This window comes from Myodes glareolus, chromosome 18 (genome assembly GCF_982192425.1).
Source record: "Myodes glareolus chromosome 18, mMyoGla1.1, whole genome shotgun sequence".
Taxonomy (NCBI): domain Eukaryota; kingdom Metazoa; phylum Chordata; class Mammalia; order Rodentia; family Cricetidae; genus Myodes; species Myodes glareolus.
The window spans coordinates 61,975,513-61,992,849 of NC_142043.1; the positions used below are offsets into that span (position 1 = coordinate 61,975,513).

The 17,337-nt window shown below is 43.6% G+C and overlaps 1 protein-coding gene across 14 annotated transcripts in view; it reads right to left on the reverse strand.

Annotated features, from left to right (window-relative positions):
* Positions 1–17,337, reverse strand: part of Adarb1 (adenosine deaminase RNA specific B1) — a 123,634-nt gene that overhangs the window by 23,315 nt on the left and 82,982 nt on the right. For 11 of the 14 annotated variants that reach the window (XM_085679787.2, XM_085679796.2, XM_085679786.2 and 8 more), the window contains 6 exons: positions 13,679–13,753; positions 9,273–10,207; positions 4,159–4,273; positions 2,560–2,728; positions 1,794–1,972; positions 667–835 (listed from right to left, as the gene is read on the reverse strand). In XM_085679787.2, the coding sequence (XP_085535913.1) occupies positions 667–835; positions 1,794–1,972; positions 2,560–2,728; positions 4,159–4,273; positions 9,273–10,207; positions 13,679–13,706 (1,595 nt within the window). In that variant the 5' untranslated portion in view covers positions 13,707–13,753. Of the gene's footprint in view, positions 1–666; positions 836–1,793; positions 1,973–2,559; positions 2,729–4,158; positions 4,274–9,272; positions 10,254–12,138; positions 12,183–13,677; positions 13,754–17,337 lie in introns of those variants that run through there. The other 3 variants (XM_048451396.3, XM_048451390.3, XM_085679798.2) reach the window with 3 other exon arrangements.

Consider the following 17,337-nt stretch of genomic DNA (forward strand, 5'->3'; position numbering starts at 1 on the left):
GTAGCCAAAGTAAATCCCATCATGATGGACACTGGGGACCATCACCTGACCAAAGAGATCATTTGCTGAAACATAAAAACAGAATAGCCACTGGAACTTGTACTGGCATCTGAAGAAACGATTTCTAAAATCTGACCTGGATTTAAGCTCCCAAGGGAAGCTGTTCCCAAGGCACGTGGCAGGTTAACTAGAGCAGCTTGTTCATGGAGCACTAGCCTTGGCCTGGGACAGCTCACACTGTTCTAACTGGTAAAGATCAATTGCCATAATGTTAACTGATGGGCACATCAACCATGGACACCGTGTTCCCTGCTGACAAGGAAATGCTTGCGTGTTTTCCTCTGGGAGCAAATTGTGTCAAATTTCATAGCCTGTAGAATGCTCAACATAACCAGCTTAACCCTGACACCTATATTGAAGAAGACATAGTAAAAGAGAAGATGAATGTTCTGAAGCAAGTAGTGTGGGGAAACTGGGGTGTCCTGCGCCATGGTCTCTCTTGTCCCCTACAGGCAGTCCTAGAAGTACCTGTATAGAACCTTAGTCTTTAGAGAACTCTTGGAGCACCTGAGCAGGAAGCCAGGTTAAAATCCAAATGATTTTGAAATTGGAGAGTTAGGAAAGGCTAATAAGAATCACACGTGCATGGTGAGGGGGCAGGCTTACCGTGCTATCTTGTCACTGCAAGACATGGTGAGCAGCCGTTCCCCCTGTAGCACCCCATCCCAGGTCTGGATGCTAGCGTTTGATCGCACAGGGATTGTCCCTTCACCAGACTCTATTTTTGTCCGTAGCTGTCCCCTTGCTTTGCGATTCGGATGTCTATCAGCTGGTTCTAAATGGAAGAGAGGGTTCAAAACCCACAAGTAATAAAACAGCTAACTTAATGAAAAGCACATCTAATGTACTAAAATTTAAAGTATAATTTATGGATATTTATGCAAACACTTATTCAACCCACACAAAATATACATTCCAGTAAATATGTAAATTGAAGTGAAAAGACACAATACAGACTAAATTATGAACATGGAAAAAGGTGGTTTACATTTTCACTGAGATGATTTCTATAATTAACGAGTGGAAACAAATGGAGAAAAAGGCTAAGATTTGCTAATTCTGAGTGATAGATACTCAGGTGCTTGTTATACACTAACTTTTGTATTTTTATCATTTCAAAAATAAATACAGACAAACACAGAAATCAATCCATGGGAGTATGTGAAGGTATTTCCAGTGATTATCAGTGAGTTATAGGAATATGAGTGACTTTGATCTTTTTATTATTATTTTTAAGAGTAGTAATTATTTACAGTGAGTATTGCTGTTTTTATAGCCAAGGAAATCCATTTGCAATTCATGGTGCTTCGGCCTGAGAGTAGGAATGTACATACAAACTGTTATAAAACCACAGTCCATGGCTGTCCTCTCAAGGATGGGACAGACAGGCACTAGGGGCCTTGATGGCCTTTGTCCACCTCCTCTGTGAAGTAGCCTCAATGCTCAATCACACATGCCTCAGTCAGCACTTACTGGAAATACAGGGGTCACTTAGAGGTTGCTTAAGGCTGGAAATGCCTTCATTCCACTCTAATTACTTAGCCAAAATTAGCACCTTTCTTTTAGAATTAGCATTTTTCATTCATTAAATTTTAGGTTAATTTGGAAGAAAGCATCTGTACTCTTATCAAATCCATACCTAAGACTGAAATTTAAAAAAAAAAAACAAAGAAAAAAAAGAACATTGATGTGGATGTGTTCTAACACTACATTATATTATGTTTCTTAAAAACCTGTCAGCTGGTGAGAGTCTGGCGTCATACCCTCTAGCACTGGCTCGTGTGGAGAGAATATTCTGGCATCTCCACAGGGAGAGGTGCTGATGTACAGGTGGAACTGTACAGTATCTTTCAGTCGGAACCCGCCCCGTTCTGACTTCTGAAAGATGGACTTTTTCTGGTCTTCTTTGTTACTGCAAGGGAAAAGTCATGAGAGTGACAATTAAAGGTGTGTGTAGCCAATAGGGGTCTATGGTCCCTTCAGTGATCAATATGTCAGACTGCAAGGTGGAAAGACCACATGGGAAAAACGGCATTGTCAAGAGGAGCAGCCAGGTGCAAGGTCAGCTCTGACCATGCCCAGTGATAAACTGAAGATGGCCTTCTTTATCAGGCAGTTTAGGAAGACATGTTTAGATTCACAATGCATGATTCACAATGCATGAGACAAAAACCACCGTCTCAAAGGGACTTGAAATTTATGGATATGTTATGTTTCTCAGTATGCATCTTATGTAAGTATGTTTGTGTGTGTGTGTGTGTGTGTGTGTGTGTGTGTGTTTATGAGTTAGTTCACTCTAGTTCACAACTGAGCATCATGGGAGAGTGGGACCTGCTCAGACAGCATCACGGGAGAGCAAAGCGTGGCATTAGTATTCTTCACACAGTTTTGGTCTTGAGAATTCCTCAGTGCTTACACAAACAAGTCAAGCCTATGCAATGCTTTCTGAAAGAAAGTACTTTTAAAATAGCTCCTTCACTTGTTTATTCCTAAACTTACTTTAAATAAAGCTCAAGTTGTGCATAAAGAAACCTGAGCAGGGACCTTCGGGAGATTATCTCTGCATGGCAGTCATTTAGTGCAAGGCCACGGTCACTCATGTATTCACCGTTGATACATTTCGTCCCTGTCGAAACACTTATCACCTTGGCGTCTTTGACATCTGTACCTGAAAGACAGGAGAGTGACTGGCAACTAATGACACTGGACTATTTGACATATGCTCTCAGCAACTGGACTACTTAGGGTCAGTTGAACACTTAACCTTGTTTTCATATGTCTCAGTGTCTCCTGATTCCTACCCTAAGAAACCTGAACCTATTTAAGGTTCTGTACCACTTCCAGGAGGCTACCTTCCTCACCCTGTAGTCTATACCCTAAACTTCATGTGGTCACTTCTGGCATGCAGGGGTGTTTGAACATTTACCCTTGACTATAGGTAAGAAGCACCATATAAATTGCCTGAAATTAGCCTCTAAAGTAAATATTTAAGAGACTAGGCTTAAAGGCCTAAGAGTACCAAGGTCCACATTTTCATTAGTAATCTTAACCATGCCAAGAGTGAAATATACAATGTAACCTTCCAGAGAGGGAAAATCATGATTACATCCTATGAAATAGATCCCTGACCCAGACATGCTACAAAGACCTGGATATGAGAGGGGATGTGTCTCAGTGGTAAAACATATACCTGACATGGGTAAGGCCCTGGGATACATCCCTAGAATAACAACAGAAAACAACGAAAAATCCGACAGCATCAACAAACCAATCCTGAGTATGACCTTCATGCAGACTTGGTGACTGGTAACTGAAATAGTATTGATACCAATAAGGTACAAAGGATCCACGCTTCAACAGAAGCCAGACAGTACTACACTGTTTCTAGAGCATATCGGGTCATAATGATGTCATATGGTGATATAGCATGCTCTCTCCAAAGGAAAAGGCAGGTTAAAAAGTTGAACATTTTGGGGACTAAAGAGATGGCTCAGTAAGAGCACTTGCTGCTCTTACTAAGAATCCAGGTTTAATTCCCAGCACCCACATAGCAACTAGAAACATCTGTAGTTACAGTTCCAAGAGAATCTGAAGCCCTCTTCAGGCCTCTAAGGACACTGTATGTATATGGTAGACTTATACACATAAGAGCAACATACATGTGCTCTCTCTCTCTCTCTCTCTCTCTCTCTCTCTCTCTCTCTTTCTCTCTCTCTTTCTCTCTCTCTTAAAAGTTGGATATTTTGGGAGGCAGAGACAGCCTGGTCTACAAAGTGAGAGTCAGAGCTGTTACACAGAGAAACCCTGTCTTGAAAGCCAAAAAAAAAAAAAAAAAGTTGACTATTTTAGATGAAAAGAGTTTTGCTTTATGTAAATTGGGTTTTTTGGGGGGGGGCAGTTGCTAGAGATTGAACTCAGGAATCCTGAGTGCTAAACATGTGTCCCGCCCACTAAGTTATGTTCTCAGTCTAAGGAGAAAAAGGTTTCTGATGCATAAAGACAAAGAATAAAAGACAGTTTTCTGTTGGTGTCACAAGAGAGCATTTATGTTTTTCAAACCAGACAGCAGACAGGCTTGACAGCAAGCCAGATGCTTACCTGTGGTCATCACTACTCCAGAAAGCACTTTCCTTCGTGCGTGGGGGGAGGAAAAGTTGTCTGTCAGGTCGCTGAACTTACCCAGGACCAGGCGTGAGACAGCATCTGCCAATACCTGGGTGAAGAGCAGAGACCAAGTTTAGGGCCAGGGGATCCCTGTGGTGGAACCACTCTCAGTGTCAGCACACTGCTGTCTACTGCAAAGAAGAATCTTATTGTCTCACTGCTCCTCTGGGAAACCCACACAGGCACACCCAGCAAACAAGGGTGTGCATGCACGGGGCAGGAGTGGAGGCAGGGAGAAAAGTCATCAGTGTAAAAGTTTTACCTAGCATGGATCCTGTGTGCTATACTACTAATGACTTGGCAACATGGGTGCACTAGTGCAATTGTGGCATGACTGTTATTGTTACTTTACAGTTGAATTGGAGGCCCATTCTACACAAGGAAATTCATGCCTGGCACTGTAAACCTGTCCCAAAGTCCATGGCTGGGGAGCTCACGGCCTTAGAGATGTTTTGCTAAATGGACATGCTGTCAAACGGCCCTGTAAATATTTATGTTTATACTCAAAGACTAGTGCTGCTCTTAGTCTTAGAGAAACATGTCTTTGTATAGCCTGCAGCGGTGAGTGTAGAGACTGATAACAGGCAAAGGTGATGGGAACCAGTAACGGTTGAATGCTTAGCCCTGAACAGAACGTCTGTATTATCTCCTGTAAGGCTAAGAGAACACTGTGGAAAAGAGATAGAAAAAAAAAATTAGGAGGTGGAGGGATGTGAAGAAGTGCTGAGAAACACTGTCATCTAGACATGACACAGCTTCTGTAACCACTCCCTGGCCTTAGGAAGAGCATTAGTGGTTACCCACACAATACCTGAAAAAGGCTGGGTTCTATCAACATTCTATTATGAGTGGATGGGTGTATTATCTTCTTTTCTTGTTGCTGTGATAAAATACCCTAGCAAATGCAGTTTAGGGGAGAAAGGGCTTATTTGGCTCACAGGTTACAGTCCATCATGGCAGGGAAGTCGTAACAGCAGGAGCTTGAGAGAACTGGTCACCTTATATCCACAGTCAAGAGCAGAGGGCAATGAACTGATGCATAATTCTAGTGCTCAGTTTGCTTTTTCTGTTCTTAGACAATCTAGGTATTCCTGCTGGGGAGAAGATGCTACCCACATCGGGTGGGTCTTCTCCCCCAATTAATTAATATAACCAAGATACTCCCCACCCCCAGTGCCCCGGGCCATCCTAATACCAATAATTCTTCATGAAGACTGCCTTCCCAGGTGGTTCTAGATTATAACCATAATATTGAGGGAGAGTGGCTCTGAGGCTCCAGCTATCCCTAAAGAACTATAGGAAGTTAATGGTGGATGGGGGAGAGGAAATCATTTTCCTCGGTGGTGTAGCTACTGGTAAATTGCTCTTGCTCAAGTAAATAACCCCTTACCCATACTCGTGCAAGCAATCCTAATTAGACACAGTGGGTCACACACAAAAAGAAAATGATATGAAAGTAGAAAGAGCGTATGGTGGTTTGAAAGAAAATGGCCCCAAAGGGAGTTGGCAATAATAGGAGGTGTGGCCTTGTTGAAGTAGCTATGTTCTTGCTGGAGGAACTGTGTCACTAAGAGGTTGGGTTTTGAGTTCTCCTTTGCTCAAGCTACACTCAGTGAGACAGACCACTTTTTCTTGCCTGTATATCAAGATGTACCCAGCATCATGTCTGCCTGGACATTGCCATGCCTCCCACCATGAATTGTAAGGCACCACCTCAATTAAACATTTTCCTTTATAAGAGTTGCTGAGGTCATGGTGTCTCTTCACAGCAATAGAAACCCTAATGAAGGGAGCTTGTTGGGGAGAAGTTCAGTGGGGGTAGGGAAGGATAAGAGAGGAAACTGGGAGGGAGGAAATAATCAGAGAAATATATATGACATTGTGAAAGAATGAATTTTTCAAATGTACATTTTCGTGATGTGGGATTCCCCTCTGTATGCTGTGAATATCATTGGTTAATAAAGGAACTGTATTGGGCCTATAGCAAGCTACAAGGGAACAGAGTTAGGTGGGGAAAACTAAACTGAATACTGGTAGAAAGGAGGCAGAGGCAGAGAGAAGCCATGGAGCTGCAGCCAGAGACAGATGTGCTGAAACTTTGCTGGTAGGCCACAGCCTCGTGGTGATACACAGATTAATGGAGATGGGTTAAATTAAGATGTAAAAGTTAGCCAATAAGAAGTTAGAGCTAATGGGACAAGCAGTGATTTAAATAATATAGTTTCTGTGTGATTAATCATGGCTAAGCAGCCAGGAACTAACTAGCAGCCTCCTCCAACATTTTTAAAGTTTTAATTTCATATAAGGGCAGGCACAGCTCCAAGTGACTTTTCTGCAGAAGTGTGAGCCCCTGACACTTGAGCCAGGAGCCTATGATGTATACTGTGAGACACGGGCAACTGAAGAACACAAGTATTTCTGACTCTCTGAAAAGGCCTTATGGACCTTACCCTTTGTGGCTGGGGCTGTACTCAACAAAAGTATAAAGATCCTAAATGTAGCTGGGCATAGCTGCCTACTCCTTTAATCCAGTACTTGGGAGGCAAAGACAAGTTGATCTCTTGTGAGTTCAGGCCAGCTTGGTCTCTATAGTGAGTTCCAGGAAAGCCAGAGCTACACAGGGAGACCCTGCCTCAAAAAACAAACTAAAACAAAAACAACAAAACAGAAAAAACAAAGAAAAGATCCTATACCCCAACTACTCACCTTCAATAACACACACAAGGGTGAGGACGTGCTTTACAGTTGATTCTTGCCAATACTACACTGGCAAGCCTGCTATAGCAGAGTGCCACAGTTGTGGTATGGCCAATGCTGTCTGACTTTATAGCCCCACCTTAGCCTGGAATATCAGACAGGCAGATAGCCCTCAGGCTGGGGATGCTTGGTCCAAGCCCTTTAAGAGATATTTTAGGGTAAAAGCAAGAATTTACATCTATCCTGGAATGCAGGCCCTGAGTCTCGCCACCCTGGACCCCTGCATATATCCACTGAGTTTGGTCCTGGAAGTCCACTCTGAAAAGATTTTACTGTCTTCATCCTCTGTGGTTCATAAATTTCTGAGCTACCCTGGGGCTTTAAAAGGGGCAGTGCTGGTTGTGCCACCGAGCAAAGATGTGACAATACAGCTCTGTTGTTCCCAGGCTCTAAGTGGCCCCAAATTAGAGGTCTAGAAACTGGTGTTTGACATCTCAGGACCCAGAGGGAAGCAGCATTAAGAGGCAAGGAGGGGACCAGCCTACCTCAACACAACTAGATCCTGACAAATGCCATTTGCCTTCCCAGGTCAGGAGCTCAGTCCTTTCCATACCAAGCCACTGAGGCAGCCTCAAGGGGCTAGCGGGGTGTGGTGGGGTGCATGCCTTTAATCTCAGTACTCCCTGAGACAGGCAGATCTCTGTAAGTTTGAGGTCAGCCTGCTCTACATAGAGAGTTCAAGACCACCAGGGTAACATAGAGAAACCTGTCTCCAAACAAATAAACAAATGACAACAACAACAAAAAGCAGGGCCGAGGCCACCTGTCCTCAGACCATCTATGTGCTATCCTTCTGCGGGATCCATGGCATCTGAAAGAGTTTCAGTGGTTTGGATACCACTGTCAACATTAAAGGAAGACAAGCCACATCAGATGGAATGTTAAACTCAGGCCAAAAGATTTTAATAAATCTAAGTCTGGAAATAAAAGTCACTTGGGATCTAGTACCATTAGTTTGTAAAATAACCAATAGACTACTTGGTTATTTATTCTTGGAGGGATGTTAATAAGGGACCCATTGGGAAGTAAGTACATGTCACAGAAAGTCAGTAAAACACCATATTCATTCCTCTAGACTAAGCTGTACTTGGTTGCTTTAGGTAAAGCAGAACAAGTCTTTTTTTTAAACCAATATTTGGGTTTAACCCCAGAACTTGGGGGTTAAACCCAAGATGAATCTTGGTGAGTTCAAGGATAACCTGATCTACATAGCAAGTTCCAGACCAGATAGGGCTATAGAATGAGACCCTTCCTTTAAAAAAACAAACCAAAACCAAAAACCAGCAAGAACTATGGTCACCATAACTCTAGCTGTATCACAGGCCAGAGAGAAAGGGCCACACCTGACTCCTAGGAGAATGCAAACCTTCCTATCCACTGCATTTTCTAACTTGTTAATTCACTAATTCTGGTCAATCGCTTCCACACTAAAGAGCATTTTGACAAAAAGGAATTAAGAAAGAACACTGAAAAACAGATCAGTGAAATCTGGGATTCCAAGAACCCAGATACATTCAATGATTTGGGATTTGATGAGGACTGAAGGTCCCTTTCCCTTCTTCCTCCTTCAGAGACCTACCCTGAGCTACTTCAACATTTCCTTTTTTTATGATGAGTTTTCTATGAGGGGCACAAACTTGAGTAGCTGTCCACGTCCAACTGGAGCAGGGAGAGGCCTACACAGATGCCACAGAGGAAATTTGGCACATAGAAAGTCCTAGCAACTGGCACTTTCTAGAATGTTTATGAAAGGGCTCCTTCTTGCCACATCCCCTGCCCTGCCAATATGTTCTCTACTGCTCTGGGGCTAGTGTCCCATCACCCTGACCTCAATAGGGGCCTTCAGCTGCAGACTGGCCAGCAGCCCTTATTCTGGGCATGATTTCTCTGTGAAATGTCTCAAGGGATGCCCCACTGAACAAAGGACAAAATTCCAGCATCTGGGCTCCTGGCCCCATTCCCAATAAAGGAATGCTAAGGGGAGAGGGTCCCTTTAGGGCAGAATTAAATGGAAAGGCAACTGTGGTTGTCCTGGTGCAATTCCTGAGGTATCCCTGCTCTGCACTGTCATGACCCTAGTGAGCATAAATCAGAGGAGATTAAATCAGATTATCAGTGGACAAGTGACCATGTGAACTGAGGCAAAGTCACTCCATAGTCAGACTTACCAACAACTGTTCCTGCTAAGTGCTTAGCAACATTGGAGTCAAAAGTAATAGTGAAGACTAAAGGCTGCTTAAAACGTCATCAAGGGAAAGGCCACTCTTTTGCAAGCACCCATTTTTCCTCACCTGCGGCAAATGCAACTGAAGACCCTCACTGAGAACAGGCTGGCGAGATGGTGTTTGGTCCAAGTGCAAATTGAAGACAGTAGCCAAGGCAGACTGTGCAGCCCGGGCCTTGGCAAGCTTCTTGTTTCTCCCTGAGCCCTCAAAGAACTGGCCATCTACCACCACGGACATGACAAAGCTCTTGGCATGGCTCTCCCCACTCTCAGAGAGGAAGTCATACTTCAGCCCTGGACGCAGCTCATTCAAGATCATCACAGGATTCTTCCCACTTGGGGGTGGGAATGGTGGTGGGATAGGCAGAGGAGGCTGGGTGAGGCTGGCAGGCACTGGGGAGGCTGACAGGCTAGCATCTCCACTTGAGCTGAAGGAGTCATCCCCATTGGAGCCTACGTAGAAGGGTGGCTCTGACTTGTCTGGAGTCTCGAAGCCATTAAAGAGTGTGTCAGGGAAGTCGGCCTGGTCAGATGTGAAGTCTGTGTTCACAGAGAGGGTCCTTCCCATGGCCAGGTGGGCCTCAGAGGCATTGGGAAACTGGACAAAAGACCTCAGGGCCTTCTCAGCGGCATGGAGTTTTGCCTTTTTCTTTGTAGGGCCAGAGCCCTCAAAGACCTGCCCGTTCACCTCCACAGACATGACAAACAGAGGCGCATGCACGGGTCCTGTCTGGGATAGCAGCATGTACTGTAAGCCAGGTTTGATCTCGTTCAGCTGCATCAGGGCATTCTTGGGCAGAACTGGCCCTGGTGTTTTCCTTCGCTTCTTCAGGCGGTACTTGGAGTGGCCATTGCTGCCCTCCTCTAGGGGCCGCTTCCTGCTGGTGCTACCACCACCCCCGTTGGAGAGCGGAATAGCCTCGCCAGGACCAGGTGTGCTGCTGTCCTTGGGGGGCATGTTGTCCAGATTGCGGTTTTCTTTAACATCAGTGCTGCTGGAACCTGTGGTGCCCAGAAAGAGTAACTTACAACGCCTTCGTTGCAGGATCTTGTAAATGTAAAATTTATAGATTCCTTTATCTCTTTGTAGCTGGGTAAGTGATGTGTGTGTGTATATTTCCTTCCTTAGTGCAAATGTGAAGAACTACACACTGACCAAAGACATAACTGTTTGGGGCTGGAATGCACTTTGAGGTTTTGGGTTTTTTGGTTTGTTTGCTTTTTAAACTAACACCTATTGTCTCTTTTAGTTAGTTTATCAATTTCTTCTGCATTAGAAGATAAAATTTTAAAATTATTTTCTCTATCAAAGACATCCTAAATCTTTCTAGCTTACCAAGATGCTAGATGTTAAGTTAATCCACAAAGATTCACACTAAGGCTAATAACGAAGTGGCCTCAGAAACCATCAGTCACAGGCATTTATCTCAGCATTGTCTTCCTTTGCAAGGATACTGACCTCAACTGACAGCAACGTTTAAACTGTAGCACTTCTCAGCAGAGGAGGCGCCACTTAGCAATGTGTCTTCACAACTTACTTGGTTCTTGAGGCTCCAAATACCTAACCAAATCTGATTATTCGGTTTAGTTTATGAATTAATCATAGAAAACTGCTTATATAATAAAAGTATTATGACTTTATAGATTTATTTTTGAAAAATAATGTATACATTTAAGATTTTTTTCATTATACATCAGTGCTATTTGCTTCAGAACCTTTAATAAATTTTACACTAGGAAACTATATAAGAATGAGATACAGAACTGGAGCAGCAGGCAAGCAGTGCTCCCTAATTTCACAACATGCCACAACCCTGCCTTTCTAAAGACATTGGTAGGTTTCCAGAATAACTTGGTGATCTTACGTTTCAAATGTACTTTACGTGGAAAAATAAAAGATTATTTTGATATTTAAATGGAAAATAAATGTCAGGCATGATCGTGCATACCCGTTATTCTACGACTCAGAGGGGAGTTGAGAGTCAGAGGAAAAACTGGCTATACACAGCCATGACCTTGTCTCAACCTCCCACCAAGCAAAAAGAGAAACTATTTTTTCAAAGTGGGGAGTGTTCAGTCCTCCCTTTAAGTTTATTAAGCTTTCTAAAAAAAAAAAGGCAACAATAATTTCTCTTTTATCACTTGGTTTTGCAGGCTTGTGCAGCGTGCCTGTGCAATGGGGCTGTGGAGTGTTACGGAGATCTCCAACCACTAGCTCCAAAAATCCAAAGTAAATCTTAATGGATGAACATATTCCTAAACATGGTGGCTCCAGGGTCTGTTTCCACCATGCAATACACCAACAGATTTTCTTTATGTCAAACAATCTGAAAACACTGAAAATGTTCCTCAGTGAGCCTGTGGGCAGGGTTAATGTGAGGAACGTCCTGGTTGTTGCAGTCAGACTCTGGAGTTAAGAATCAGATGCCCCAGGCCATCATCATTCAGCTGAGACAGCAAAGATGATCAAGATAAACTCTGTCCATGGAAAATCTCATGTGTGAGGTGGGAGAAGGGGTCTCTCAATAGACACCTCTTCCCTAGAACACTCCTGACACACACACCACTTCTCCCAGCTGACAAAGCTAATGGAATGGGCACTAAATTTTCATTTATAACATCCTCCAGCAAAAGACCGGTAGGTTACTCCTTTCGGTACTCAGGGAACAAAAGGTGAGAAGGCAGAGCAGAGACGGACAGAGATTAATAAACGGGGAGAACATCACATACTACATTCTGCTCACAGCTCGAGTTCATCAGTAAACAGTATGACCAGCATAGAAACAAACATCAAGGCACTCCGGCAAGCATTTAGCCAAACATTAATGGTGACAAACAGCCAAATGCCCCCAGAACTAAGGTAACAGTATAGATTATGAGAAAAAAAAATACACTTTCTGTGACAGCTGAAATCATTCTCAACTCTTACTCACTTCAGAAGAAAAGGTACCCATCACATGTTATCAAAAAAATGCTCCTGAACAAACAAAAATAAAATACTCCAATTAGAGACAGAGCCCACTCTCTGCTGAAGCAGGCACTCTCTCTGCATACCACACTGTTGCACTGAGAATGTAAAGTGAATCACAGTAGAACTTTAACTGCTTTTAAAACTGCAAGAGATATATGACTGACATTTCAAGTTTGCACTAGACCCGAGAGTTTATTTTTATAGGAATATTATTTGGGAGGACCCTTCCTTAGTTAAATTACCCAAAGCTCAACGGTGATGGCCACAGCTGTAGACACAACCCACAGTCTCCAGCCAGCAGGTAGTTCTGGGGACACCTTCATATATTCCCCAGGGGAGGGTCACTGGACTGGCACAGCACTGGCAATACTGTCTGAAATTTAGTTTTAGACCTGTCAACACTAAGAGTGCGGGGTGGATCCGCCAGCAAAACCACAGCTTAAAACATCTCAAGAATAGACCTGAGGAGAAACAACCAGTGAGCTGTAAGCAGTGTCCACGTCAGCTGAGGCAAAAGCATGTCAGCTACACTATTCGAAATGGCACTGGGCAGCTGCTTCATGCCAGCCAGTGGTGGTTCTTAGGGTAGAGGGTGTCTGCTGCACAGCCCACCCCAGACCCAGCACAGCACTACAGACTCGCCTGTCTCACACAGTGCTGTGAGGCTCTGAGTGTCCAAGAATTGCAGAGCAACAGTCCCTGCCACTGGGCTGAGTCACGGAGAGCGTGCTGAGCCTGGTTCTCACCAGTATACCACCCCTAGGAAAATGTGGCTCTGCTGTGCAGCTGCGTGTTCTTCCTTCAGACAGACAGAGCACCTTAGCTGGAAAAGTGCCTTCTTCCAGGCAACTTCCCCTTTAGACCTGCCCCTCTCTGGGACTGAGGGTGGGCAGCAGTGACTGGTGACTCACAGAGAGCAATGCCAAGGGAGGAAACGTCGGTGTGCCTGAGGCCCCATCCCCGCAGCCCTGTGGAAGTCGGTGTGGAGAGCAGAAAAGAGCCCCAGTGAGGGTTTGGTTCACACTAGCACCAATCGTGTTCCAGTCTTCAGAGACTAAGATCATGTGGACACCCTTCCCTCCAATGCAGGAGCAGCGACTGGGTTTGAAGGGAGCTTTTTGAACTGTTTTCCAGTGACCAGGAATCTGAGTCAATCAAAAAGGTTTTCTTGAGTTTATACTGGTGAAAGTTCAGAGCTTTATTTTAAGAACCACAACTTCACGTGAAGCCACACAGCATTATGAGAGAGGCACCTAGAGGCGTATTTTGGAAATAAAAATGATGGTCCCATGATGATAATGAGGAATGAAAACACTACATAGGTGGCTGTAAGAAAAATGTCCACAGTAAATATTGATGCCTATTATATAAAAACCCACCACTGCCAATAGCCCACATCTTGGGAACCACCAAACTAGTCTTATTGATCAGATTTACAAACACACTAATATTTTAATGGGACATGAACTACTTGGGCACTATGTAATAGGCCTAGATCTTACTCATATTCTCTTCATCTTCTATATCCATGGTAAAATGCTTTTGAGGGTTTCTTGACTGGCGGAGACCACTTCTGTCTGAAAGACAGCAAGAAAAAATGTTTAGTGTGTGATCCTGGAAAAATGAGGGATGATCTCTGTGTGTACTGATCACCACATCCATGCAATTAAAAAAAAAACCAAAAAACAAAGATCATAGAAAGTATTTGGCTTGTCATTCGGGAAGGAACATTCTCAGCCTCTTTCATCTCCTCTCTTCATGCTCCAGGACACCCGACTTAGCTGCCTTACGTGGAAGGACAGTGGAGGTAAGAAGGGGTTGCCACAAAGGAACCTCAGTGTTCAGTGTCCCTCCAGGGAGTAATGGGCCACTAAGGATTCTGGACCAGGAACAAGGGGGTAAGTCTACCCCGTAAGGGCCTGCTGTCAACAACTATGTCATAGCTGATCACAGTCTCACAACAAGCTCCAGAGATGTTTGTCACCTCTGCCCTGGTAGGTCTATGGTGATAATGATGTCACATACAAGATACCTCAAGGAGTTTACCCACACTTCCATGCACCCAACAGCATGTCACAGGAGAACAAAATGTATATAGTAACTTAAATCTAATGCAATTTAGTCTAACACATTCCTTCACCACACACAACTATTTCATTAGCAGGAGAAATAATGAAAAGATCTAAAGAAAAATTACAACTGCCAAATCACTGACCAATTCAAGGTTTCCATCTTCCCAAATATTTCTGATAAATTACAATTAAGAGAAAAAGGATTTGCAAATTTTGAAACCAATATTCCTCTGTAAACAGAATTTGTTTTATTAATATCAATAAAGTAAATTCCTTGCTTTTAGGGAAATGGTAATTAAATATGCTAGGTAGTACATATATCTCACATAGCACTTGCATGATGGAATTTCTACACAGAATCCTTTAGTCAAAGTTTTCAAGGGGTTTGAGAGATGGCTCAAGCATTGGATGATCTTCAGAGGGCTCAGGTTTGATTCCCTGCACCCACATGGAAGCTCACAACTGACTGTAACTCCAGTCCCAGGAGATATGATACCAGTACTCTGTGGTCTCCACAAGCATTACATGCACATGGTGCACAGACATACATACATGCAGGCAAAACACCCATACATATAAAATAAAAATAAAATAAATCTTAAAGAGAAAGCTTTTTAGGGTGCTAGAAAAGCATTATCACTTTATATTAATTCATTGTTTTAAGATATAGTTCTAGTATCTATTATGTTTAAAGTAATGCTGGGCACCATAGGAAGTGAAAATCAATCAGATAGATTTTGCAATTGAGGAATCCAAATGTTAGTACTGTCCAGACAGCTGGTTATGTTAAGGAACTTTTGCTAATAGTTATGGGTGTGGAAACAGTAGTTATCTGTTAGAGGTACATACTGAAGTATTTACAGATGAAATGATGATGTCTAGAACTTATTTCAAAATAGTTTGGTGCAGTTTGGAAAGAAACAGAGAGAGAAATAGTACTGGGCTAGTGACTCTACAGGGGACGAATATGAAGGGGACAGGCATGCAGGGGACGGGCATGCAGGTCCACTCTGCAATGGTGTATATTTTATATGATTCTGCACTGTATGACTCAGTGTCCTCACTATGCAAAGTTTTATTTTTGAGTGTGTGTGTGTAAGTCAGAGGGTAACTTTGTAAAGTTGGTTCTCTCCTTACACCTTTATGTGGATTCCAGAAATGAACTGAGGTCATCAGGCTTACACAGCAAGCACCTTTACCTACTGAGCCATCTCGCCAGCCCAAATCACAGCGGAAAGTTTTAGGAGAAAGTGGGGGTTTGGTGATGTATCAAGTATGGGAACACTGTAGCGGGGCAGGCACCTTTAGGAAGGAAGGGGTAAACTCAGGAAACAGGGATGTAGTTGTTCATTCAGACAAGTTTTGGCCACAGGTTAGCCTGTAATAATACTGCAGAGACAGAAAATAAGTGGAGGTAAGTTAAACAGGACAGAGAACAGACTTCTCTGAGAAACCCAGACTATGTGGTAAAACGGAAACTTAACAGAAAGTTCTTGTTCGCTCAGAGGAGGCATAAGACAGGGAGAGGGCACAGAGGCTTCTTTCTGTAATGATGTGTAACTGCACAGATCAATAACTGTTCAAATTACCAAGAATAAATAACTGTGGACTGCTTAGTCAAGGGTGGGACACCTACGTCACTCCCTTCCTATACCCCCACACACATACGCATGCACAAACACGTGCTCACGCATACACACACACAAACACATGCACACACACCTCAGAAAACATCACTGAAAAGGGGGTAAGAATTGGAGTCAGGTAAGGAACGGTGTGGGAAGCTGGCGTCGGCCATGATGTGGTTGTTATACTCTTGAACTCACAGCACTTGTGATTACCTGCACAAGACAGGACAGGAAGGGGCTCATGAACCCCCCACCCCCACCCCCGCTGCTAATAGCTGGTGGTGGAGAGAGAGACATTTTCTCAGTGGTATAGCTACTGGTAAGGGATTCATGTCCTGTAAACAAGTTCATTTATGGTACTGGAAACAATCCAAATGAAACTCTTTGGGTCACACACACCAAAAATGTAGCAGAAACAAAGCTAGTTAGGAAGAGGATGGGTATCAGTGGGAATGGGAGGGGACAAGAAAGGATAATTGAAATATGCTCAAAATCCAGTGTGGAGAAGATGGAGAAAATATACTTTATCTTTTCTTCCTATTCTGTGATATACAGCTGAGAACCCCAGATTTTAGAATAAAAGAAATAAGACAACCAGATCAGGGTAGTTATGCTGTGCCCTAGAAGCCAAGGTGGTACCCAGAAGCTCTGAAATTTCCTTCAACCTCATTAACCTGACTTGGATTGGAAATTGCCAAAACCAAAGGGCACGGATCAAAACAAAGTGAACAAAATTAACCAAACAAGAAAACAAACCCTGACAAAAGCAACTGTTTCTGATGAGAGGGAAAACTCACAAACAACACTATCTACTATAGCAAAGCTCACAAAAGAGTCCAGCCTAACCCCATCCATGAAGGGCTCTAAGTAGGAGCCTGAAGTTCTAGACAGGGGTGGAATGAGACTAGCCCAAGAGGGGAGTCACAAGGTTCACTCCCACTAGGCTGAGACAACTCTGTTAGCTACCTGGCAGGAAAAGGCCACTTATTGCTACCACTGGAACCCCTAGAAGGGGCAGTAAGAGGCCTTCAGTGCAGGCTGGTTTTATGTCAACCTGATACATGCTAGAATCAACAGAGAGGAGGGAGCCTCAATAGAGAAATGCCTCCACAAGTTTGGACTAAGCAAGCCCATAGGGCATTTTCTAGGCTGGTCGTCCTGGGTTCAATAAGAAAGTAGGTTGAACAAGTTAAGCAGCACCCTTCCATGGCATGTGCATCAGCTACTGCCTCCAAGTTCTTGCCCTGTTTGAGGTCCTGACCTCTCTGCTTTTGACAATGAACTGTTACATGGAACTGGGAGTGAAGTAAATCCTTTCCTCCCATGTTGCTTTAGGTCATGGTGTTTTATCACAATAGTAACCCTATTGTTACTAAGAGACTTTCTGAGGTGGGAAGCAGCAGTGAGTCCCAGCAGAGTTTTGGACTTGCCCCCTCCCTCTCAGCACTTGCAGTAAGGCAC